The sequence below is a fragment of the Protopterus annectens genome, chromosome 13.part0, assembly GCF_019279795.1.
Source record: "Protopterus annectens isolate FY-2018-M chromosome 13.part0, PAN1.0, whole genome shotgun sequence".
NCBI classification, from domain to species: Eukaryota; Metazoa; Chordata; order Ceratodontiformes; family Protopteridae; genus Protopterus; species Protopterus annectens.
Window position 1 is genome coordinate 1,226,991,121 of NC_056747.1, and position 26,125 is coordinate 1,227,017,245.

At 39.1% G+C, this 26,125-nt stretch overlaps 1 protein-coding gene across 1 annotated transcript in view; it reads right to left on the reverse strand.

Annotated features, from left to right (window-relative positions):
• NSF (N-ethylmaleimide sensitive factor, vesicle fusing ATPase) overlaps nt 1–26,125 on the reverse strand; it is a 1,516,106-nt gene that overhangs the window by 1,059,051 nt on the left and 430,930 nt on the right. The window contains exon 4 of the mRNA XM_044055231.1: nt 3,436–3,475. Coding sequence (XP_043911166.1) covers nt 3,436–3,475 — 40 coding nt within the window. The remainder of the gene's footprint in view (nt 1–3,435; nt 3,476–26,125) is intronic.

The window sequence follows — 26,125 nt, forward strand, 5'->3', positions numbered from 1 at the left end:
TGGTGGCTGTAATACCTGAAGACGGTAAAGACTCATCACACCCAACTTCATATAAGCTCATTTCAATTTTAAACCATGACCATAAAGCGTTAAGTCTATAACAGCTAAAAGAATGGAAAAGGTATTATCAAATTTGATAGATATGGATCACTGTGGTTTTCTGGAGGGAAGGCAAACATTTGACATCATTAATAGAACAATGATGATCCAGACAGAAGACGAATGTAAAAAAATGTTGCTGCTGTTGTTACTCTGTTGAAATCATTCAACAAAGTAAGGTGAAATTTTATGAGTTAGGCATTTGCATTCACTGATGCAATAACATGGTTGACTTGGGGGACATATGAGAGATCAGAGGCAAAACTTAAAGAGAGAGTGTTCCTCTCTGATAAACTGTATCTGAACAGAAGAATCAGGAAGAGGTACCCTCTTTGCCCTCTGTTATCTTAATGCTGCGGTGGTAGCATTGTTACCTCACAGCAAGAGGTTCTCCAGTTCGATTCTCGGCATGGCTTGGGAGTGCCTTCTGTGTGGAGTCTGCATGTCCTCCCCGCGGTTGGGTAGTGTTCGAAAGACATGCGTGCGCAAATGGGTGTGCCTTCATTGAAGGTTGGGCGTCGAGCTGGCACCTCGGCGTTTCGTAAAAATCTACAGCCAATCATTAGCGGACCGGACTTCCGCTGTGGCGACCCCTTACCGGGAAAAAGCCGAAAGACAAACATTTAGAGTCACTGGCAAAGAAAATAAGAGACTCAGAAATTCAAGGATATAACTGGTGGGATAATCAAGAAAAAATTGGCTTTATTTGAGATGATATTATTTTGTACCTGATAAAAACAGGAAAGGACATCTCAGTATTGTGGAACACACTGATATAGTTTCATTTTTCTTTTCAGGATAAAAAAATAATGAAGGCAAAACAAAGGCTATAGCTGTAAACTATGTAGTCACACATGAACTTGTTCAGCAATACCCGGGGACATGGCAATATGAAGTATTTAGGAGTATGGGTTAAAAAGGATTCTCTTATGGGAGCTAAGGATATGTGGGAAGAGACTAAACAAAAGATAATACAACAGCTGAGAAACTGGAAGTTGTGTTTATGGATATGGCTAGCAAGATACAAGCTATGACAATGTTTTAGTCCCTTTAGTTTTATATATAGATTAGGCATATTTTTATCAACCAGAAGAGATGTTGTGGACAGTAATTAATACAGAGTTGAAAGATTTATCTGGGAAGAGAACAGGGAAAGGGTCAAGTGGGATAAGCTGATCATTCCAGTAGATCAAGATGGTTTAGGATTTCCTGATTTGAAGGGGTATTTTAGAGATACATGGTTAAGGCTCATATACTGTACATAACACAAGCAGAAAGCTATAATTCGGAATGGAAAGGGATAATGATGACTCGGGGGGGGGGGGTCAAGAAATAAGGAAAGAGTAGGATTTTGGGTGAAGATCCTTAAGGAGAATAACAGCCGTACAGTTTTATTATATTCATTACGTAGCAGAAAGTATTCGAAGAACTAAGTTAGCATGGGAATGGACAGAGGAGATTCTGCCAATTGGGATGACTGCAATTAGGGGTACAGAGAATCGGCAAGAGGGGGCTGGAATTTACTGGAGAAAACTGGCAAAGGAACTAATCGGAGCAAATAACTACAGAGGAACAGGTAACAGAATGGGAAGGGGCTAAGAATACATTTGGCCTGCAAGCCACAGACTGCCTTCCTCATCAGGGATTGATATCAGAGTATAAATTAAGAGAAAGGATAGGGGAATTTTAAATGAAATACCTGTACTGGTTAAGTTTTTAGTAGAATCTAGAACATAAACTGTTATTAAAAAAGGGATAATTAGTAGGGCACAAAAATATTTCACAATAACTACAGGAATCAGAGGAGAACAAAAAGTGATTAAGTAAGCAATTCACAAAGTAACAATGGGAAGACATGCGTATGGCTCCCAAAATATACAACAAAATCTAGAAGATTTAGGATTTTTGCCTGCAAGTGTTTGCATAGGTATTCTTATACCCCAAGCAGGAGACTACAGAGAAATTTTCCTCATGTAGATGGCAAACGCTGGAGGTGTGATGAGTAAAAAAAGCGGTAACTGAGAACATATGTTTTGGGAGTATAATGAGTTGGCAGATTTTTAAAAAATTCCCTATGAAGTACTCTGTTTGAAATATTGGGTGAGAAAAATGGGTGTAAGTTAGGAAATTATTTTTGAGCTGGGATACAAGTAGCTGAATTGTCTAGCCAAAGAAAAGCCTTGTTAAGTTTAATTCTGGTGGGTGGCAGTTAAAACAGCAATTACTAGAAAATGGAAAACAAATTCTAAACTAACTGTATTTGAAGTAGTGAATATTGTAACAGAGACAAAAAAAACCTGAAATGGGATCTTTAGAAAAAGCTAGGGGCAAATTACATAGAAAAATGTGGACATTGTGGGAACAATACATGAAGAATAGAGGAATGAGGTTTAAGGGAAGGCAGAAACTGAGCAATCCATGTAAAGTTGCACTGATGACAATTGTATAAAAGAATGAATATGGTACAGGGAAGTAAATATTGTGGGAAGAAATATCCAGGGAATTGTTATGGCTAGGCTTGTATAGGCCCTAGGGCCGATAGCCTAGTACCAACCTATGAACCTAGGTATAATGCTTCTGCGAACATGTGAACATGGTTTGTTTTCTTTTATATAAATGTATGTTTGCCTATGTCTTAAGTGATAATTCAAGAAGTGTTTAAAAATGTATAGTTCTGCATTTTTTTCCAAATGCTAGTTGCCATGAATTTAGCACTTTTACAAGCTGCAGCAGATCTTGCTGCAGACCAACATGTCACCTCCAGTAACCACAGCTTGTGAGCAGATCAGTCATATTCTCTGATCCCAGAGCCCATCCTTGTCATGTATATCATTCTCTGATACATACTTTCATGTTTGATTTTACACATGCTGAACTAGTGAACCTGTATGAAATGGAGCCTGCTTGCAAGGATCCACCACTTTAGGGAAAATGGCAGAACTCAAGTACAAAACTGATGCACTTAACTGGCCTCATGCAAATTTCTGATGAGCAGTCCATATAACAGTCCATATAAATTATCTTTCTGAAAATAAAATCTTAAAAAAGAGAAAGTAATCTATTTCTTAAAAAGTAAATGCATTACTGGCACTGGAGCATGACAGTGGATTAATACACATCCTCATATGGTAGTCATACTCAGTCAGATATGCAATGGGCTTCGGCCAATTTGAAGTGCACTACCTGTTCCACTCTTAGACACATCTAGTCATGTTTTTCTATAGTCCTCTGGTATGATGACATAAATCAGTTTGCATCCTCAATGGTCACCTGTAGCCCACCACATCCCTTTTAGTATAAAGTACGACCCAATTATAACAAGAAGCATCATCTTACCTTCTACTTCTTGGCCAATGGAGAGCCCTGCCCATTTTCTCTAGAAAGAAAAATATAGCCAGTTAGTTAATGCCCTTCACAATGTGCACAAAACAGTACACTTCTCATATGTTGTTGATTCAATAATTTAATCACATTATAAACTGCAATCCAGAAATAATCTTTGTTCATTATGTGAATCTTTATAATAAAGATATAGCACGTTAAACCCAAGGGTGAGCTTCAAAACTAGATGAACAGTTAGATGAAATGATTCATACATACTGTAAGTGTGGTGTCAGTCCTTTTTACTTTTTAACAACCTTGAGTTTATGAGTTAAAACAGAGACTTAAAAAAAAAAGTCTGATCTTTATTTATATGAATAAAAGTTCAACTTTGGATTGTTAGCTGTAAAAGAGGACTGTGACAAATACTCCTTTTCAGCTCCAAACTAGACATGAGCAATACAGAGTAACCACACACACAACATTACAGTTAAATAATAAACCACATACTTTGCTGAGTCACACAATGCAACTAGGTAGATTCCAGTTTCTTACTGGAGTCCAAGTAAAGGATAAAGAGAATACTGCTAAGACTAAATGTAAACATGAACTTATTAACTAACACATCTCAAGTGTTTAAAAAGCATTCATACTACACGTTTGCACACTTTGTTCTCCATGAAGCTACTGCTAGACTAAAATGGAGTCATAATGCCTAATAAACAGAAAGAAGACAGTGGTAAAATGTAGATGCTTACAATTAATGAAATCTCTCATTCTCTTCTAAACCTTGAATCTAAGAGGAGGAATAGGAGGATTAAAACTAGCAATTTTTCAATAAACTGCATTCATTCTGCAAAAAATCCATATTCCAAGTCACTTAATGAAAAGTACTTGACTTCTTTCTATTTGACAGTAACTCTTCTATATGCGGACTCTATTTCTTATGCTAAGAGTAGAAGAAATTCTCCTTCCAAAGCAACCCAAGCAGTATGCAATGCAAAGGCTCATGCTCTGTAACTACTTAAAATGTGAGGACCCACACTGCAGAGAACTGAGATGTGGAAATCGAACGGCTAAAAAATCTGGACTTACATGTACTACATCTGAGATTGCCATTTACTAGAAAACTTACTTTGTTCTGTGGTACGGCTATCTCAAAGTGGGTATATACAAGTTTGAGGGGTGCAAGGGAGCCTATCCTCCCTGCAAATCACAAGTTTAAAGGAGAAGAGAGACTTTCAATATTTGTTGTTCTTCAGTATTTTCAGTCCATTTTTAATGGTTACTACAAACCTGAAAAAAGTCTGGGCAGTATTTATATGACTAACAGTTTAACTTTGGATTGTCACATACATAGATAACATCAAGTTAGGATCTGTTATTACTACTGACACTTGTTATAGTTTGCTCGTTATCTTCTTACCATAGTAAAATGGCTAAATGGGAATGGGTTTAACATCAATTTTAGTAAATGCAATTTCATGACTTTTGGGCCCATGAAAATGAATCATGGCACCTTATTCGGAGTACTTTCTTCTTTAAAGATCTTGGTGTTACAATCAACCCCAAACTGAATTTTAATGTCAGTGCTTCTGTGATCAAATCTAAAACACTAAAAGCATGCAGTCAGATTTTCAGAAGTTTGCAGTCTAGATCTACTGCTTTTCTTACAAAGTATTTGCAAGTTATGTTAAGACAACTAATTCAGTCAAATTTTATGTTTTGCCCCCATTCTAATGGTGAGTCAATTCTCCTCTAGGGACTACAAAGAAAATTTACTAGATGGCTATGTGACATCCGAAACTTCAACTATTCTGGCAGAATTAAACATTAAGGCTTATCTTCTATTCACTACCACTTTATAAGAACTCATCAGACCTGAGGTTATGTCCTGGACATTCATCTGAAAAGAGGGAAAAGTTGTCAAGTAATCACCAGTTGGTGATGAGATACAGTCACTGGAAAAAGCATCAGCTAGACATAGTCAAAAGGCACTGAAATATTGGGAAAGTAATGAAAGGGCATCTGTGCAAGACAAGTTGCACCTTTACGTCAAAGAAGACTAAGTTCTGAGTGCAATGAATCTGACTGGACTATGCTCAAGATATCAATTGCCCAGAAGAAAGTCCAACATATATGTACACGTCTTTAAATATTTGGCATTGTTCATCTTGCTCACAGTCCCACATGTGCTTCCTGTGGCCTGGATTCCTGTACACTACTGAAGAGTCAGAAAATAAAGCTAATGGGGCCAACAGCACTACATTTTGTGTTAGATTTCCATAGTGCATATTTTCAAATACCAAACTGGTTGCCACAATTAAAGCAGCACAGCTCTTTTGAATGCATATTATTAACTCCCAGTGGGTGTGGCTTGAGCCTTTAAAAAAATGAAGTTATTACCTTACAGTTAAAACAAATGCTCATATCTCTGGAACCATAAGTGTCAATAGAAAACTGTAAATGGCAAGCTATTTAGGATAGATTAATCTTTACATTACTGGCATTCATTCAGTTCAATGCTTTAAACTGGATTCTTATAAGCCAAAATAATGGCAGTGAATATTAATTTTGTAATGTTGTATAAATAACTTATGATATCTCATTCAAGCAAGACACACACTGCCAGTAGGATTTTCTTCATACAGCTGTGAGCTTTCATATGAGGCTATGCAGTCCTGTCTGTGTTACCTGAAAGTTGAGATATTTAGAGAAATATGAAAATTGCTACAATACAAATAAACAGTATACAAATAATATTCAATATCTCTTTAGCTGCATTAGATAGAGGTCAGATATCAATACAATTCTGTTTGTCATCATGTAGTCTTTAAGATGAAATCTTCTGATGGCTTGTATGTTGCATGGTTTTGAAAGTATTAATGCAAATATGAGCAAGTAATATTTGATGCCTAGAGGTATCAGTAGGAGGTAACTGCAGAAACGCCTCGAGGCACACACAGGTGTAATGAGTTAAGGAAATTTGCCCACTACCGAAAACTGTGGATCCAGAATTTCAGTTTATTGCTATAAACAGTCTGAAAAGTTAGTGTGCTACAATGGTGCAGGTCGCAGGGGGAAAAAAACCTTCAAAGTTTACCATACATATGGGTTTCAAGAAGAGACAGAGTATATTTCAGTGATTAAACAGAAATTTCAGAGTTACCCGATGCTGAGAAAAAATCTGCCATCCATCCATAATTTGCTCTTCACAAGGGCAGAGGATCCAATGGAAAGCAGTGCTGATTACATTACTGAATTCAAGAATTGAGCCAAAGGATGTGAGTTTTCTAGTAGTATGAGCAAAAATAAGGAGCAGTACTCCTAATGATCACATGGCACAGCAACTGCTGAAGTAGCAAATTTAACATTATACGAAGAAGCTGATAATTGTAAAGCAAGTACCATTACTGCATGTCAACTGAAGGAGCCGGTAGAGGAATGATAATGGTGTTACATGTTATGTGAGAAAGAAACAAAGAAATAAGATAAGCAAGAGTAACATAAGCTATGAATGCCATGACAAGCATGAAACAAATCAGAATTGAGTTTCTGAGAAATTTTATATAAGCAGAGGTTACAACTGGTAAAAAGAAATGCCCTGCAATGAATCAATTGTGACCAAGTGTACAGAAACTGAAGAAAAATAAATTAGTTGTACAGATGGCTTGTTTGCTCAATGTAATTATTTTGATGTGTGTGAAATGAGAGAAAAGAGTCTACAACTGAAAACAAATAATGCAGTGAAATAAAGTAATTTCTAAGTACAACAAGAGTTGAATGTTTCTGGTTTGCAAAAATGTTACAAAGAATTTTAAATGAGATCAAGCAGAAAGCTGGGCAGAGAAGCTCACACTAAAAAAAGTGTGGAGTTTAAATCAGATACAGCTGCAGCACATAATGTAAAGTCTGCTCAAATACTCAAACTGAATCTCAAGAGTAAATTGAAGTCATCTGTCTGTGACATGTTTACTTATTCAGGTCACATACTGGAGATATCTGGTCACAAACTGCTTACTTGCGAATCAAAGAATATGAAAAACAATATCTAGTCTCAGATAGTGGGAATGGAATGACAAGCAATTTGGGTAACTTATCTTGTCAGAAGTGTGGCACAGTGGAAAGCATTAATAATATGCATGTGCACATCTATGATTGGCCAAAATTGTATGTCAGGAGTTCAAAATATTCAGCTAGATCCTGCAGCATCACCTGTAAAATCAAAAAACAGTAGAAGTACCACTGCGAATTAACTCCTATTGCATCAAAATATATATCCAGAAACAAATACAAAAGTGCAAAGGAGAAACACAGTAGATATAAAAGCCAAATTTTATTAAATGGTAAGCACTTTCACACAGAGAACTGGTGATCCATCACACCCACGATGTAAGACAAACAAACTTAAATACAAGAATCTAATTCTATTCGATCAACTTGCTGGTGTCATTAGCCTATCAGCAATAACAACCAAGGTTAAAAACATATCACATGACAATCGCAGAATACCTATTATCTTAACCAACAAAAAATGATGTATATGTCAAGAAAAAGTTTCACTATAAAGCACTTTATAATTCCTAATACATAAAACAACATACATGCTTAAAAATCACATATCTGACAAAAACAATATTATCCAAGATAAGGTTTAATTGAGGCTACTTAATTTAAGCCAGGAACTCAATCAGCTTGTAGCTTCATTATCCACCTAAGTTCATGTTGTTCTACGATATATTCAAAATCTCCTAAACACAAATTTTCACTTAGATATTCTACAAATCTAAAACTTAAAACATGAGCTTCACCATATTCAATTATGTGTTTAGCTAAAAGCACTTCTATCTGGGTCTCTATTCTGTATCAGAGCTAAGTGCTCTCTAACTCGTTCTCAGAGAACGATTAGTCTTCACAACATCAAATGAACAGCACAGTTTACATACAGTTAAATATATGACATTTCTTGTAGAACAAGTAGCATTTACCTTAAATTCAAAGTTCTTATTAGTTATCAGATGGACAAAATTGTTATTACAGATTTCTAAGACTACTATCTGGTATTTAGCAAGTGCCTGAAGTGTTTCAGACAGCTGTTAAACACATGCTCAGGAGCGTTAAGGGTGTTCTTGCTGCTACTGACAATGAAGTATGACAAAATGGCCATACAGTTACTGAACAGAAAGAACCAGAACAACCTCAAGCTGAAAAAGTAAAAATAACAAAGTCAACAAAACCAAGATAGACTAGTTATGTTTTACTTCATCAGAATTGCAACCAAATGGTAGAAAGTCACAAGTCTGGTACATATGCTCCCCTTAAAAAGATAAACAGTTATGAAATTTCCAGGTATGACATTGTATGTTTTAAAATTTCATATCAAACAAAAATCCTCCAAACAACTGTCAGAAAAAATATCCTCAGACAAACAAGAGCTGCTAGTCACAGTATATGGTTGTAAAAAGTTTCATGATTATATTCCTCAAAAGTGAAAAATGGTTACATGCCACAGTAGACTACAACCAAGAAACTACACAACACTGAGTTACAGGTTACAGAAACAGGACTTCATGAAGTTAAGACAGGCAAATAGATGCACATACATACCTTTGCAGGGAGTGTGGGTGAGATGTGGATTTCTATGGTGATTAGTTAGACCCGACCACAAACTAATCACCATGGAAATCCACATCTCACCCACACTCCCCGCAAAGGTAACCACCATGAAAAACTTCTCCGAAGCGGACTTTGGGCTCCTAAAAACAGAGGTGGCCAACTTCACAGCACCCATGTCAATGGAAAATAGATGCATGACTGCCGAATCATACACCAATGCACTGTACGAACACGTACATAAATGCATGGAACTAGCCATACCAAACAATACCAAGACACTCTCCTCCAAAAAAAGGAAGCCAATCTGGTGGTCCCCTGAAATTAATAAATTCTACAACAGAAGGAAGAAACTGTTGCAAAAAGGGTGAAGTCCCAAGAATAGAAAAATTCCCTTATTAGCCTCAACAAAAAGTTGAGATCCCTCATCAAAACCTCTAAAGCCAGCTATGAAGGCAGAACTAAAAACAAACACAAAGCCGTCTATAGTTATATCAAGAATCTCCATGGCAGTACTCAGGTTTGCTCCGAGTTACTGCACAATGGTACCTCCTATACTGAGCCAACAGATATTGCCAACATACTGGCCGACAGATTAAATGCCAACTTTACCATCCCAAAGGACCAATCACAATACCGGAGGAATGCCAGGCACCCAGCACTACTGCAGCACAGGTTAAAGCTGCATTGTCCAAGGCCAAGAATACAGCTTCCATGGGACCAGACAATATCCCTGGATGTGTTCTACATGAACTACAAAGTGAACTGGCACCACATTTGTGTGCCCTGTTCAATCACAGCCTCACCTCAGGCTTTGTCCCTATCGACTATGGTGCACTGCTACAGTTATCCTTCTCCATAAAGGGGGAGTGACTACAGACCCTGAAAATTATCACCCCATTAGCCTGATGAGTCTGATATGTAAGGCTATGGAGTACATAATCATGGACATAATTAAAAGGATATAGGGAAACTCCAAACTCTAGATCCCATGCAATCTGGTTTTGTGAAAGGTAGATCATGCCTGGTCAAGCTGTTTGACTTCTTTGAGTCAGTCACCAGAGCTGTGGATGAGGGTAAGACAGTTCATACAGCCTACCTAGATCTGGCCAAGGACTTTGATACCATTCCCCACTCAGGAATTACTGATAAACTCACCAAACTAGGCATCAACCCCTATTACCACTAGATGGGTTGAAAACTGGCTCACAGATAAAACCCACAGTGTGAAAGTAGCGGACTCCAAGTCAGACTGCTGACCAGTCACGAGTGGAGTCCCAAAGGGATCAGCCCTGGGTCCTCTTCCTGTTTGCATCTACGTCTCAGAAGTCCAGGCCAACACAGAGGGACTCTGGCTGACCAAGTTTGCAAATGACTGCAAGCTGGGAGCCATTATTAACTCCCCAAGTGATGCAGACATCCTACAGAAAGGCCTCACTGAGACCAGTGACTGGAAACCATGGCCTTAAGCTTAATGTCAAAAAATATGTTGTCATCCCCTTTGCGAAAAACTCAGTTCCCACTAATTACCAGATTAATGGGAGGCCACTGAACACTAGAAGAGATCTGGGGACACAGGTTGACAGCAACCTCTCCTTTGACCACCACATTGTCACTGTGGTCAGAAAGTCCTTCTCTGTGGCACATCTTATTACCAAGGGTTTTACATCCAAGAAAAAAGAGGTCATCATCTCTCTCTACTCTTCCCTCATTAGGCCACTCATCGAGTATAATGCCCCATTTGGCATGTACCTCACTAGACGCACGCAACAGCTGGAAAGGCCACAAATGTACCTCACGAAAAGGATCCTAGGTCTTAAATACATGTCCTACATGGACAGACTAAAGAAAATTCCAGCTATTCTTTGTCTCATATCGTCTACTAAGAGCGATCTCTGCTTGACTTACAAAGCAATGTCTGACCCAGCTCTGTTAGAAATGCTACATCTAAAGAAATCCAAATTCCTCCACACCACATGCTCCAGAGACCTCAACCTCATTACCACAATCAACAAAACATGCTGGAGGGACAGATTCATAACTCAGAGACTGCCCATGCTCTGGAAGAGACTTCCCAGACATGTCAAGCAGAGCACCTCAGTAGCCCACTTCAAGAAAAATATTGATTAGTGGATGGGAAATAGAAAGTTCACCCCAGGGATCACTGCAGTGGCTCTACTTGATAGAGGCACTGGGAACTGCTGTCGGGTAGCATGATGCCAGGGCACTTCTATGGGCTAGGCTTGTAAAGGCTCCAGGGCCATTAGCCTAGTACATACCTCTGAATCTATGAACTTATATAAGCGTGCTCGTGTGTGTGTGTGTGTGTGTGTGTGTGTGTGTGTGTGTGTGTGTGTGTGTGATAATGGTGAGTCACTCATTCTTTCCAGCTTTCCAGAGCAGCAAGAGAATCTGCTTGGTGATGTAATCATACCTTAAAAGGAGATAAAAGATGTTCTCAAATGTAACTGAGAATGACCCAAATTTTAAAATGCTCAAAAAGTTACTAAGCCGGGTTAGACAAAACATACTGAAATACATATTTGTTTTTCATTTAAAACAGCAGACTAGCAGCATACCAGGCTAACTGTTCAGACCAGATAATGCACAGTACCAAGTCAAATCAATTAAGGGTAGAAATGCTGCCAAGAATAGAGAAGTCTCACGTGGGCACAGTAAAGTTTAAAGAAAGAGCTTATGATTTGTTATACAGTATTTGTACATCCATATAATTACAACAAGACATTCAAAGTTGTGCTATGTGCAATAATTATCACAATAACAATCTGAGGAAAAAGTGTGTTATCTGATTCATTCTGGACAAATCATGGAATTGGAACAGATCTGTTTTATTACCAAGAGACTGTACATCTGCAACACAGATCCGGATATAAAATTAACGAAGATAAAGCAAAAGCTATAGCTGTACACTATGTACCCACATATGAATTGGTTTAGCAATACCCATGTTTATGGGAACATGATAAAATGAAGTACTTAGAAGTTTGGGTGAAAAAGGATTCTGTTACAGCATCTAAGAATATATGGGAAGAGACTATATAAACAAAAGATTATACAAAAACTGAGAAACTGAAAGCTTTTGCCTATGGATAGAAAGGTACAAGCAGTAAAAATGTTTTTGATCCTATTAGTTTTATACACAAGTCAGAAATATTTTCATCAACAAGAGGAGAAATTGTGGACAGTAATTAATAAAGAATTGAAGGATTTTATCTGGGAGGTGGAGATGGCAAGAGTCAAGTAGGTTAAGTTAATCACTTCAAAAGGATAATGGTATCTAGGATTACCTGATCTGAATGGATAATTTAGAGCTACACTGTTAAGGCTTTTATACATAACACAAGCAAAAAGATAAAATAAAAAAAAAAAAATGGGTGATGATGAAGCAGAGGGTTAATTCAAGAAATACGGAAAGAATGAGATTTTGGATGCAGATCCTTACGGAGAACAACAGTCATACAGAATAATATATGCATAAAGTAGTACACGGTACACTAAGAAGGAAGTCAACATGGGACTGGAGAAAGGAGATTCTGCATATAAGGATGATCCCGATTACAGGTAAAGAGAATAGGAAAGAGAGGGCTGGAATTTACTGGAGGAAAGCTGGCAAAGGAACCAAGATACAGGGAACAAATAACTAGAGAGGGAAAGATAACGCAGTGGGAAGAGGCCAGGAAGACATCTGGACTGCAGACTAGGCATTGCCTCCCTTATCTGGGAATTATAATCAGATTATAGGCAAAGAGAAAGGATGGGGGAATCCTAAATAAAATACCTGTACCGGTTGTGGTTTTAGTAGAATATAGAACAGACTAGGAATACAAAGTGGTGTGTTGGTGCAAAAACAGAACCAGAAACCAAATAACAAGGACTGTAGGATATTTCGTTTAATAAAATAAAAAATAAAATCCACATATCATCATGTTAAGCACTTTCATCAAAAAATATGACTTGATCAGAACAACAAGTCCAACTACATCTGAATATTTAAATACTCTCCACACAATTACTCAGAAGTCAACTAGTTAATTAGTTAATTAGCCAAAGTACTGTTTTTAAAGTGCCATAGTCATTCAAGGTTCTATAAAATATATAAAACATTTTTAAATGGTGTTACATTAAAATACACAAGTTTTCTTTATGCTAAACAATCCTACTATGGATACTTTGCCTCTATCAAATCAATTTATTGCATGAAAATGTTCCTTGAAAAAAATATATAATAAAGTGATAAGTTTAATTACAACACCTACTTTGTACCTATTTAATTTGATTTGCTCTTTCGTTTAACACTGGGAAAATGGTTTAAATGACCACTTATCCATTTTATTATATATTTTTTAAAGGAACACATTCATGCAATACATTGATTTGAATATTCAGATGTAGCTGGACTTGTTGTTCTGATGAAGTCATATTTTTTGATGAAAGCGCTTAACATGATGATTTGTGGATTTTTTTATTTTTTATTTTATTAAACAAAATATCCTACAGTCCTTGTGGTGCGTTTTTTGGTTTCAGAATATAGAACAGAAGTTGCTGTTCGAAAAGAGATGATTTGTAGGGTATATGAAATATTCCACAATAAGTATAGGAGTCAATCAGAGGAGGTCAGAAAAGACTTGGAAGAGAGATTAGGTAAGGAATTCGAAAAGAAACAATGGGAAGACGCATGTATGGCTCCCAAATATGCAACAAAATCTAGAAGATTTAGGATTTTTGCCTGGAAGTGTTTGCATGGGCACTTTATTTTTTCTCAGATAGATGGCAAATGTTTGAGGTGTAATGGGGAAGAAAGAGGTACCTGGGAGCATATGCTCTGAGTGTAATGAGTTGGCAGACTATAAAAAATACCTACAGAGTACTCTTCCAATAATGCTAGGTGAGCAAATTATTGCAACTAAAAAAATTTTTTTTTTTTAGCTGGGATACAGGATCTGAATTGCCTAGACATAGTAAGGTCTTGATAAGTTTAATTCTGGTGGCTGACAGTTACTTTTGTTCTTCTTTCGGCTTTTCCCGGTTAGGGGTCGCCACAGCGGAACTCCGGTCCGCTAATGATTGGCAGTAGATTTTTACGGTGCCAAGGTACCAGCCCGATGCCCAACCTTCAACGAAGGCATGCCCATTCACGCATGTCTTTCGAAAGCCACTTGACCATGGAGAGGACATGCAGACTCCACACAGAAGGCGCTCCATCTGAGAATCGAACAGGAGAACCTCTTGCTATGAGGCGACAACTCTATCGCTGCACCACCGTGGCTTGCAGTTATTAAAATATGGAAATCAAAGTCTAAACCAACCAGAGAAGTTGTGGATACAATACTTGAAGTAGTGAAGAGTGCAACAGAGAAAAAAGAACAGGAAATGTGATCTTAAAAAAAAAGTGGGAGTAAATTACATAGACAAAAATGAAAATTGTGGAAAAAATATATGCAGAAAAATGTTTAGAAGAAGGAATGAGGATTACGAGAAGTCTGGAACTAAACAAATTATGTAATATTGGGTTGATGTTGTATAGAACAGTATCTGTGATATACAATGTTTGTAAATGTGAACTTGTTAATACAGAGCCTGTATCACAAGTGATAATTCAACAAGGGTATTTAAAAAATAAAAAAAGACAGACTGTACATCTTATCTTTGTGGACAGTCACCTAGTTTTCCGTGACCAGGAAATTAACAAATAAAAGTATGGCAGATGCCCTAAATGTTTTATTCTCAAAGCAGGTATACATTGGTTGGATCATCTGTAGTTATCCTGCAAATGCAGCCATTTGATCACCCAATATGTCTTACAGAGTACCCTGTAGGGAATTTTTTAAATCTGTCAGCTCATAACCCTCTCAAACATACGTTCCCAGTTACCTCTTTCTTCCTGATCACGCCTCCAACATTTGCTATCTACCCGAGGGAAAAATCCTTTGAAGTCTGCTTGGGGTATAAAAATACCTATGCAAACAAAGACAATCAAACCTAAGAAAAATCAAATATAAATAAAACGTCTATACATTAAGTGGTCCTAATTTTAAAAGACATTCAATATTAGCATGGTCATTAATTTCTGTCCAATAGGAGGCACTTAAATGCAACTTATTCCAGATCATTCTTTTCCAGCATGTTACAAAAAAATTATGGCATACCATTATTTTCCATGTAGTCAATAATACAAAACAGGAACCTTCTAAACACTGCACATTAAACTGAATGTCTGTATAAGCCAAATGTCAATGGCTTAAACATGTCCACTAATTAACTGGGAAGGTTTTCTATTCACTTCCTTAACACAGAAGGCTTCACATCAGGAACATGAAGCCAAATAACACCACATTGGTGGAGTTGTAATTATAATATTTCTTAATGTTAAATACAAATTAAGCTGTGACAAAAATAAAACAGATTCACTGTGGACAAACCTTCAGGACTTACAAAATCCCCACAGAAAAATACTGCTTCAGTCTGGTGGTTTGAATGTTCTGCACTAAGCCAGCAATTAGCTTAAGAGATTTTCAGAGCAAAAGGAATTTCAGCATGTTATGTTTGTGTCCAGCTATGAGCAATATATTGATCAAGTAGACGGAACATTACAGAGTATGAAAAAATTAAAGAAGGAAGTCTCAGATATTTAACGGTAACTGTTAATTAGATTCTCCTTTAGGATTACTGGAATACAGAAATACTCAATTCCAATGTGTTGATCTATCACCTACTCAATGATTCACAAGTCAGAGATTGAAAAGAACCAGCCCTATATCCATTTCAGTGACTTTTGAAAACCAAGATAAGTTTTAAGAAAAACTAGAACAGAATTAAACAGAACAGAATCAAATAAGACAGAGTCTTCTACAATAAAAATGCCAAACTTTTTTTTCTGATCTGAAGAACAGAGCTAAGGAAGAATTAATCAGAGTTCTCACTTAACAAAACAGCAAATGTACTGTTGTTTTAAAGACGTGTGAACAACCAAGGTCATTTGTTACATTTTGCTGGAAGTAACAGATATCAATTCAAAATAAAAATAAATTAGTCTCAAACGGAATCAAAGCAGCATTGTTGCAGATGCTCTGAAGTGCTGAGCTACTCGGTACAAAAATGTTCAAACAGGCATCTGAAGAAATGGCTCAAGAGATATTTCCTGATATGGCTGCAAGATCTGGACAGCCATATGAACTAGGAGATCACCTGAAATTAAAGTCCTAATTACATCATCAGCTACTATTGCCACAAACTCGTTGTTCGTGATTTGGGAGACTATTCAGAAAGCATCCTACAATCACTAACAGTTGTGAAGTGAAAGATCTAAAACATCTTATGAAAATGCTGATACAAATATGCAGTATAAAATATCCAATGATGTATTACCTTAATAAAACAGTAATAATACCACATCTACTGGAATACTGTTGTATGTAAAGAATAAAACTGAACACAACATACAAGAGTGCAATATAAGAATGTAACTTAATACAGCAGTGTTTTAAGTACTACGCATATGCCTTTCATGAAGAAAAATAACTTGCTATCATAAAAGAATGGTACACTTAACTCTTTCTTAAAAGGGAGAATGCAATAAATGTGCACAACTTTTTGAATACCTGGTAATTAAAATCTTATTCAGACAGACTTGTATGCAAGTCATGTGATGCAGTTTCTTGTTCACTACTGTGTAGTGTAAACAAAGATGATGCAGCTGGCAGCATTATATCTCAAGGCCAAGCCCCAAATTTTGCATTTCTGAATATCCTATATAACAGCTGCGGCTGAAGGGTGTCTTGTGTCTTCCTATAACCAGTGTTAAGGACAGAACATTTTTTATTTTTATTTTTTTCTGTTTAGCAAACATGCAACAATGCTTTGAAATGTAAAAATACTTTAGGAAAATGTGAAATTGCTTTTTTCCAGGGATGCAGCAGATACAAAAATGTATAAGTTATTTACTCACCATAACTAGGCATCTGTGTTGTCCATTTTCATTCTTCCTCACTTATGGGTCCAGATCCTATCCTTGGATCTGACTTGGCCACATTTACCAGACTTCGGATCCAACTCTCGAGCTCCTCTCTCTAACCATAGTGCCCTACTCCATCCCCACTGCTTCAGATCAAGTTTGCGGCTCTATTTCCCAATAGCAGAAGTGAAGAAATATAATGAAATAGAGAAAAGGACAGGGCTCAAACCTGGAACTGTAGGTTCCAAACACAGTCAAACAGGTCCTTCCAGAAGAAAAAAATGGAAGGGGGATGGATGGGAGGGAAGTTGAGGAAGAATGAAAATGAACAACACAGATGTCTAGTTATGGTGAGCACATAACTTATAAATCTGATGATGTATTTTTCATTCTTCCTCATTTATGGGACAGAGTCCCCAGCTACGTTGACCATGGGTGGCCCTCACAGAAGGTTATTTTGGAGTACTGCCAAACCAAAGGAGGCTTTATATCTAGAAATTATGCCCAATTTGTAATGTGAAACAAAGATACGAGTCTTGGACCATGTAGCTGCTGCACAAATGTCATCAACAGATGTCCTTGACCAAAAAGCAGATGAAGTAGCCATGGACCTAGTTGAATGAGCTCAGGGAGGCTTTGGTAATGTTCTACTCTTCTGAAAGTAAATCCATGAGATTTCTTTGTTGAGTCTTTCAGTTTTTCCCAGTTAGGGGTCGCCACAGCAGAACTCCGGTCCACTAATGATTGGTAGTTGATTGTTACGTGCCGAGTTACCAGCCCTGACGCACAACCTTCAACAAAGGTATGCCCATTCACGCATGTCTCCACGCAGAAGACGCTCTAGCTGAGAACTGAACCGGACAGAGTCTTACTGTGAGGCGACAACGCTACCGCAGCACCACCACCGTGGGTAAAGTAAATCCATGAGATAAATAATAATAATAATAATAATAATAATAATAATAATAAATAATCCATTTAGCTAGGGTAACTTTAGAAACTGTTTGGCCTAAGTGATTTGGAGAGAGATACAAAAAGTTGATCTGACTTTCTAAATTGTTTTGCCCTGTGTAGGTAAAAATGTAGTTGTCTATGCACACCAAGGAGATGTAGCATGTACTCTCCTTTAGTGGAAAAATTTGGAAAGAAACCTGGCAAATGAATGGACTGGTTGATGTTATTTTCGGAAGCCATTTTAGGTATTTTAAAAAAAAAAAGAAGAAGGGTTTGTCCACAGGGAAACTATTTATATGAAAACAACGTAAGGGTTTTTGCTGAAAGAGCCTGGAGTTGAGATATTCTTTTTGCCGAAGTTATAGCTAGTAAGAAAAACAACTTCCAAGACAGAAATTTTATATCAGACTTGTATGATGGTTCATAGGGTTTTTGTGTTAAACCTTTAAGTACCACAGTAAGATCCCAAGGCAGTGAAAGATCTTTTCTTGGAGGTCTCAGAAGAAAAATGCCTTCCAAAAAAAGCTTTATGCAATTTAGAGGAAGCCAAAGAAAAATATTTATTTCCTATGTGGAAATTTGAAATTGTTGCCAATTGAAGATTATCTGTGGAGAAACTAACTCCATCTTTGAAAAGAAAAAGGATCAATCTCCCTATCTGAAGCCCAAATAGAAAACATTTTCCATTTCCTTTCGTAAACGTTTTGCTAGCATCCTTTTGAGAAGCCAAATAATGTCATGGGCTGGGGAAGAAAGCCTGGAGAGTAACAATTACTGGAAATAGAGAAACCTTGTTGTCAGCTTGAGAGGTTTAATGTTGGGATGTTGAATCCCTGACAGGTGAGAGAGGAGATCCAGAGTTGGCTCCATTATCCATGGAGGATAACGAAGATGAGACTGTATTAAGAGGAACCATACTTGTCGAGGCCAGAAGGTGGCAATAAGGATAACTGAGCTCTTCTCCCCGATTGCTTTCTGCAAAAACCTTGGAATCGGGAAGAGGAGGATAAGCATAAAGGAGACATGAAGGCCAAGAGTGGAGAAGAGTTTCTCTCGGTGACTCCCTGTGGGGGGGAGATCAGAGCAAAGTACTTGCTGTACTTATTTTTAAGCGGGGTAGCAAACAGGTCACAGCAAGATTGGCCCCAATGCCTGAAGATCATATTCAGCATCGAGTGATTGAGAGACCACTCGTGAGGCATCAGAATGGATCTGCTTAGTTTGTTCGCAAGCACATTCGTTTTCTCCCAAATGTACATCGCAATTAAAGGGTGCCTGATGAGATCACCCATTCCCAAATCCTCATGGCCTCTCTGTAAAAGGGATAAGATCGAGCCCCTCCTTGCTTGCTGATGTAACGGACTACAGACATACTGTTGGTCTGAACTGCAATAGTACCCAAGGGAAGAGCATCTTGAAATGCCTGCATTGCTAAAAGGACTTCTCTTATCTTTAGGACATTGCTATGCAAGTTGCTCTCAAGGGGACCAACTCCCTTGGATAGCTCCCAAAATATGCCCCATACCCCAGTTGAGAGGTATCCGTGGTCACTGTAGCTACTGGGTTCAGTAGAACAAAAGGTCAGCCCAGAAAAAGATTGTTGGACTGTATCCACCAGCAAATGTGTTGCTTGCAAATCAGGGAGAATTTTACTTGAAAAGATTGGGGTTGAGATAGAATGGACCACTGTACAGCTAGAGTCTATTGGGGGACCCACAAAAAGAAGCATGCAAGAAAAAGTAGCATTATGGCAGCTGAAAATAACCAAAGCACTTGAAGCACTAACCTTGCTGGAAGAGATGGTTGAGAAAAAAAATCTGAACCTGGCTTATGATAGAAGTAACATGGTAGAGAGGTAAAGATGCTACCTGTGTTGTTGTGTCCAAAATTGTTCCAATGAATTCCAGGTGGTGAACTAGAGCAAATTTTGATTTGGAAAGATTTATTGTAACATTCACAGTGTTGCAAATCTGGAGCAAACAGTCCCTGGCATGTTGACGTTGATGCTTGAAGGGGGCGGTTAGCAGTCAGTCTAGATATGGAAACACCTGGGCATCCCTTCAGTCTCAAGTGAACTGCGACTATTGCCATGCATTTGGTAAACACCCTGGGGGGGCTGTGGTAAATCTAAAGGGCAGAGCTCTGAACTGGTAATGACTGGCACCCAGCCAAAAGCAAAGATGTCTTCTGGATCATCTGTCTATTTTGATGTGATAGTACTTATCCTGAAGATCTACAGAGCACATCCTATCATCTTCGTGCAGAAAAGGCAGGCTGGACCGAACCGTGACCATTCAGAACTTCACTTTCTTTACATACTGGTTCAATTTACTTAGAACCAGAAATGGGTCTGAGGTCGCTGTTTTCTTTGGCACCAAAAAGAAGCATGAATAAGTTTAGAATCCTATCTGGTCGGGAGGGACCTTCTGGATGACTCTTCTTTTTAGCGGCTTTTGTATTTCTTGCGCTGCAGCCTTCCTCTGACTGGGTGTAATGTCAGGAATTTTCTTCCTTTGATAATGAGGAAGAAGGAAAAATGGTATGCAATAACCTCTAGATATTATTCTTAGCACCCATAAATCTCTTGTGATGTTTGTCCAGGCATCTAGGTGCAAAGAGAACAGACCACCAACTGCCTCCAGAGTTGCACAGTAGGGCAGCACTTCAAAAGCGCTGATGGGGCCTGTCTGAAAAAGAATCTCTAAAGCCCTGGCTCTGCGGCCTCATCTTCCTCTAGGGCAACATCATTAAAATTTCCCCCTCTGCCTCTAGAGTAACTGTCTCCATGCAAATCCTGGAAAGGTTCCTGAGACTTAAGGAATCGCATTTTCTTACCATATCCCCGGTTCCTAAAGAAGGCCCATGGAGGTGTAGAAAACTTGACCCCCATGGCAGACAGGGTCATACTTTCTTGTTTGCTGCAGGTGAGCATATCTTTTACGATGGCCCAAACAAGGAAGCGCCATCAAATGGGGTATTAACAAAAGACATATTAAAGGGCTCCGCAAAGTCACATAGCCACATCCAGGCATATCTCCTAATGGCGATGCCTGAACTGGCTGCTCATGAGGGCCCTTGCAGCTGTGTGAGAGATTTGTCTATTCCAAATGCTTTGATGAGGTTAAAGAGTGGCTAATTAAGAGGAGGTCCTTTTGAAATCCTCAGCAGACATGGACTCGGAGAGTTTTTGACAGTTCTTTAGTCAAATCTCTCTGAAGCCTAGTAAAGTGCTCCAGATAATTAAGTGACCTCAGAGCAAGAGAAGCTGAGATGAACATTCTGAATCTCTCTAACGCTCTGGACTCCCTGTTAGGTGGATGGACAAAAGAACTCTGTTCAGCTAGCTCTTGCTTAGTGGCTGCCACCACCACCATAGCATAAACTGGGAATGTTTTGCTTCCAGTGGGTCTATCTGCAGGTGGGGCCAAAACCTTACCAGGGCACTTGGGGATGGGCACAACTGTATCTGGCTCCTTCCATGCCCGGTAGGAAACCAGATAAATAAGTTCATCCACCGGGGGTTACCCAAGACATAGACGGGTCAGAACCAAAAGCCTCCAAGAAAACTGATTCTTCAGTAGAGGGGGTTTTGGGATAACCAACCACCCTTCTGCTTCAGGATCTCTAGAATATCTCCAAGATGTACTCTGATAATGAACTACAGGATCTCTCCATCAAAATCGATGTCTTCCTTGAGAGACTCCATGGGGGGAGTCTGTGTGTCGCCTCTTACACATTCTTTTCTGAAGCACCTCTTCCTTGGGATGTTCCAGAGAGGTGTCACAAAAGAGTGGAAGTTCCCCAACTGGAACTGGCTGGAGACTCACTAGAACTGGCTGTCCCTATGGAATAGGTCTGACAGACTCGGAGCTCGAAACCTATGAGAGAAAAGGGGTAGGATCCGAAACATGAGAAGACTTATCTCTGGAAATAAAAAGCCCTTTCCACCACCTTGAAGGCCAGAAGACCGGGAGAAGCCCAGACCTGTCCTCCCGGAGCTGAAGCTCCTGAAGAAGGTAGATCTAGGCCACCCCCGGATCACAGCCTCAAGGGCAGAATCAGATCAGACCTGTCTAGAGCCGAAGCTCCAAGGGGAAGGGATGGATCTAACAAAACTGGAATCAAGCCTACTCCCTCGGATCGGACGCAGACACTTCAGCTCTAACACCTATTCTGAACAGATGGTACCAGAGCAGAACCACTCAGAGAAACAGTCAGAGTGGGGAAGAAACTTTCCTCAGATCCAATGTCAAGCCTCTCTGGGATCTCGGGTCCTTGGGCTCTAAAACTGCTGGATGGATCGGAGAAGGAGAAATAAAGTTCAGTTGTGTACACTTGCCATAAATGTAGATGCTCAAGTGTATTCACTGTTTCAGTCATCACATTTGGGTTATCTGCCTGCAGGTAGCCCTCAGCCGGCCTGAATACCAGATTCTTCAGATTCCTGCGTCGGATGCTGTCTCTTCTTCCATGACGTCAGGGGTATAAAACATTCAGCCGACACCATTATATCAGTTTTTCTTCCCCAGATGTCAGGTGCCCCCACAATGGGAAGCAATTATATGTTATGGTACACCTCCAACCAATAGCAAATATACCAGAAAAACTTAAATATACCAACTGGAATAGAGCCTACTTCCTCGGATCTGACGCAGAGACTTCAGATCTCAGACCCATTCTGAACAGATGGTACCAGAGCAGAAACAGTCAGAGTGGGGAAGAAACTTTCCTCATATCCAGTGTCAATCCTCTCTGGGATCTTGGATCCTTGGGCTCTGAAACTGCTGGATGGATCGGAGAAGGAGAAATAACCATCTTAAATGTGACAGGCATACTTATGGATCCATAATTAAAGACAAGAAATACCACAACAGCTCAAAAAAACACCAATAAGGAGGCAGTCAATGGTGAGTAAAAAGAAGAACTTTTAAATCCATACGAAACATTCGTTCTGGTACCTCGGCAATTCGCCTTCAGTGGAACCTAAAGGCGAATTGCCAAGGTACCAGAACGAATGTTTCCTATGGATTAAAAGAAGTTCTTTTTACTCACCACTGACTACCTCCTTACTGGTGTTTTTTTTTATACTTATGGATCCGACAGGGAACTGAGCTTGTAAGACCGCCATCTGGATGTGAGCTCTAAAAAACTTTCTCATCATCCTATCCACATCTGCTTCGGACAAGTTTCTGGAAGACCTAGAGTAAGTGGTGGAAGGGAGCCTGGAATGCTTGTTTGGTGTTTTGAGAAGCTGAACAGGCAAGGTGGGCAAAATTGGGCTTCATAATATATTTGGGAGTAGTACTCCTAAAGGAAATACCCAGCTTTGGATCCAATAACATAGGATCCGAGGGGAGAGCTGTTGGACTGATCGTAATAACTGTAGGAACCAAAGCCTTAGGATCCCAAAGGCTTCTTATTCAACTGTTGAAACAGTTTTGGATTCAGAGAGGTTGGATCAGAGAGCTTCCTAGTCTTTGTTGGTGGCTCCGACAAAGACCTACACTTCGAGGGAGAATACTTGCAGTACTCCAGAGAAGCACATTTACTAGGTCTGGAGAGGGTTTGAACCCCTACAGTAGAAGAAGAGGGAAGACCCCTTAAAATAAGCTTGTTCCTTTTGTCTGCCAGGGCTCCCAGATTAAATGTGGAGCAGATTCTGCACAACATGTCCAAGTGCCTGGCTCCAAGGCAACAAACACACTCCTTGTGGGCATTTGAGCTTGGGATCTTATGCTCACAAGAAGTGCATTTTTTAAAGCCTGTGGGTTTGTATGACATAATTTCAAGAAAGAAAACAAACACTAAAAAGAATAATCAACAGATTAAGCAAGTTTTTTTTAGATAAACAGGAGTAAAATGAACTATCAACAATGGCAGAAAGAAATAGCCAAAAGAGAAGGGTAAGAGAAAAACAATACCAGCAATGGCAGAGAAAGAGAGAGAGAGAGAGAGAGAGTACTATGAAATAGTATGGAAAAGGAAGGGAAAGACAAATATCCCTGACAACCAGCAAAAAGTAGAGAGAATGAGAAAAATAGCAATAAAAAGTTTCATGATAGAGAATGAGGAAATAATTAAACTCACAATCCCAGCTAAAAGCACTTGAGGTTGGAACCTGCACCTGTTAACAAAAGCAGCAAATGATATCTGAAGCAATGGGGATGGAGTAGGGCACTATGGGTAGAGGGAGGAGCTCAAAAGTTGGATCCGAAGTCTGGTAAATGCAGCCAACTCGGATCAGAGAATTTGATTCAGACCCATAAGTAAGGAAGAATGAGAAGGACAACATTAGATAGATCATAAATATTATGAAAAAGCTGGAGAGGAGATGTAAATGTTTAACTATGGAGCTGCAGTTTACTGTGAGGTGTGAAATGTAAACTAATCAGTAACTTGGTTCTCTGTGGGGAGGGCAACCAGAAACACACATACACATGAGCAAGCGCACACACACACACACACACACACACACACACACACACACACACACACACACACACACACATATGACTTAATCAAGCTAAAACAGCTCCATCTTGTTAGCTAAGCTTTTTAAAAAAAGTACTGTTTTAATTTGCATTTACTGGACAGGGAAAGGAAGTACCATAGACACCTTGAAAGGGGAATGTGCTTGGATTGTTGCTGTGTAAGGTGCATCCCATCGAGTGTTGACCCTCCCTGGAGCATCTCTCAAGGGGAGAGGTGAAATTACCACCAACCCTGTGTCCTGGGTACTCTTGGACTGCTAATCGTTACTCTTCTTCAGTTGCACCTGGATATGCTTCTAGATTCTCTGAAAGAGTTTGTTCATTTTCTGTTTTGTTTGCATATTATCTTTTGAGAATTTAGGTAGTGGTAGCAAGATTAAAGACACTCTTAGCCAGAAGTTAGTCAGGAGTAGCTATCCGAATAACCAAAGTTTTACCACATGCAATCGGGACTGCTAAAACTTTATATTTTTTCTGTTCAAAACTATACCTTGTCTCTGTATTTCTAATTTCTCAAACTGTATCAAAATTTATTTTAGTAAATAATTGCATTTATTTAATTTAAAATTTGTGGCTATTTATTTACTGATTCATAAGGCTGCCAGTCTGTGAAGACTAACTGTTGGCATGCACCCTTGTCATCCATCCAAGTGATGCAGACTATTATTATAATCTACCATAACTTAACAGGTTCACAGGTAGGTACTAGGCTATCAGACCTAGGGCCTATACAAGCCTAGCCAAAAAGGTACTCTGGCTTTCGCCACCCAAGAAAATTGTTTTCCTGTGCCCCTGTTGAGCAGAGCCACAGAGTTGATCCCCAGGTTGAATTTCCTAATTCCCATCTAATCATCAAGATTTTACTTGAAGAGCGCCAATGAGGAGCTTTGTTTGATATAGATAGGCAGTTTGTTCCAGAGTATGGGAAGTCTCTGAGACAGGAAGCTATCCCTCCAGCATGTTCTGTTTATTGTGGTGACAAGGTTTAGGTCCCTACAGTGTGCAGCTCATAAGGATTGGGATTTTTTTAAGTGAAGCATGTCGAACAGCTGTGGGTTTGAAATAGCTTTGTATGTTAGGCAGAGATCACCTCCGAGTAGGCAATATGTGACGGAGTAAAGCTGGAGTTTTTTGAGACGGTCTGGGTAGGGCATCTCTTTCAGGCCAGTAATCCTTTTTTTGAAGTATTTCTGTGGCCTTTCCAGTTGCTGTAGATGTCTTGTGAGGTACATACCAAAAGGGGCGTTGTACTCTATAATAGGTCTAATGAGTGATGAGTAGAGGGGAACAATGACCTCTTTTTTCCTGGATGAAAAACCTTTTCTGATGAGGTGTGCCACATAGGATTTCCTGACTACTGTGGCAATGGGATTATCAAAGGAGAGACTACTGTCCACCTGTATCCCAAGATCTCTTATCACACTTTGGGTGTTAAGTAGACTACCACCTATGTGGTAGCTCATGGGTACAGAGTTTTTACCAAAGGGGATGACAATGCACTTTTTGGCATTAAGTTTGAGGCCATGGCTTTGACACCAGGCATCAGTCTCAGTGAGGCCCTTTTATAGGATGTCCACATTGTTAGGGGTTTCAATTATGGCTCTTAGTTTGCAGTCATCTGCGAACTTCGTTAGCCAAAGACCTTTTGTGTTAGCCTGTACTTCAGAAAGGTAGA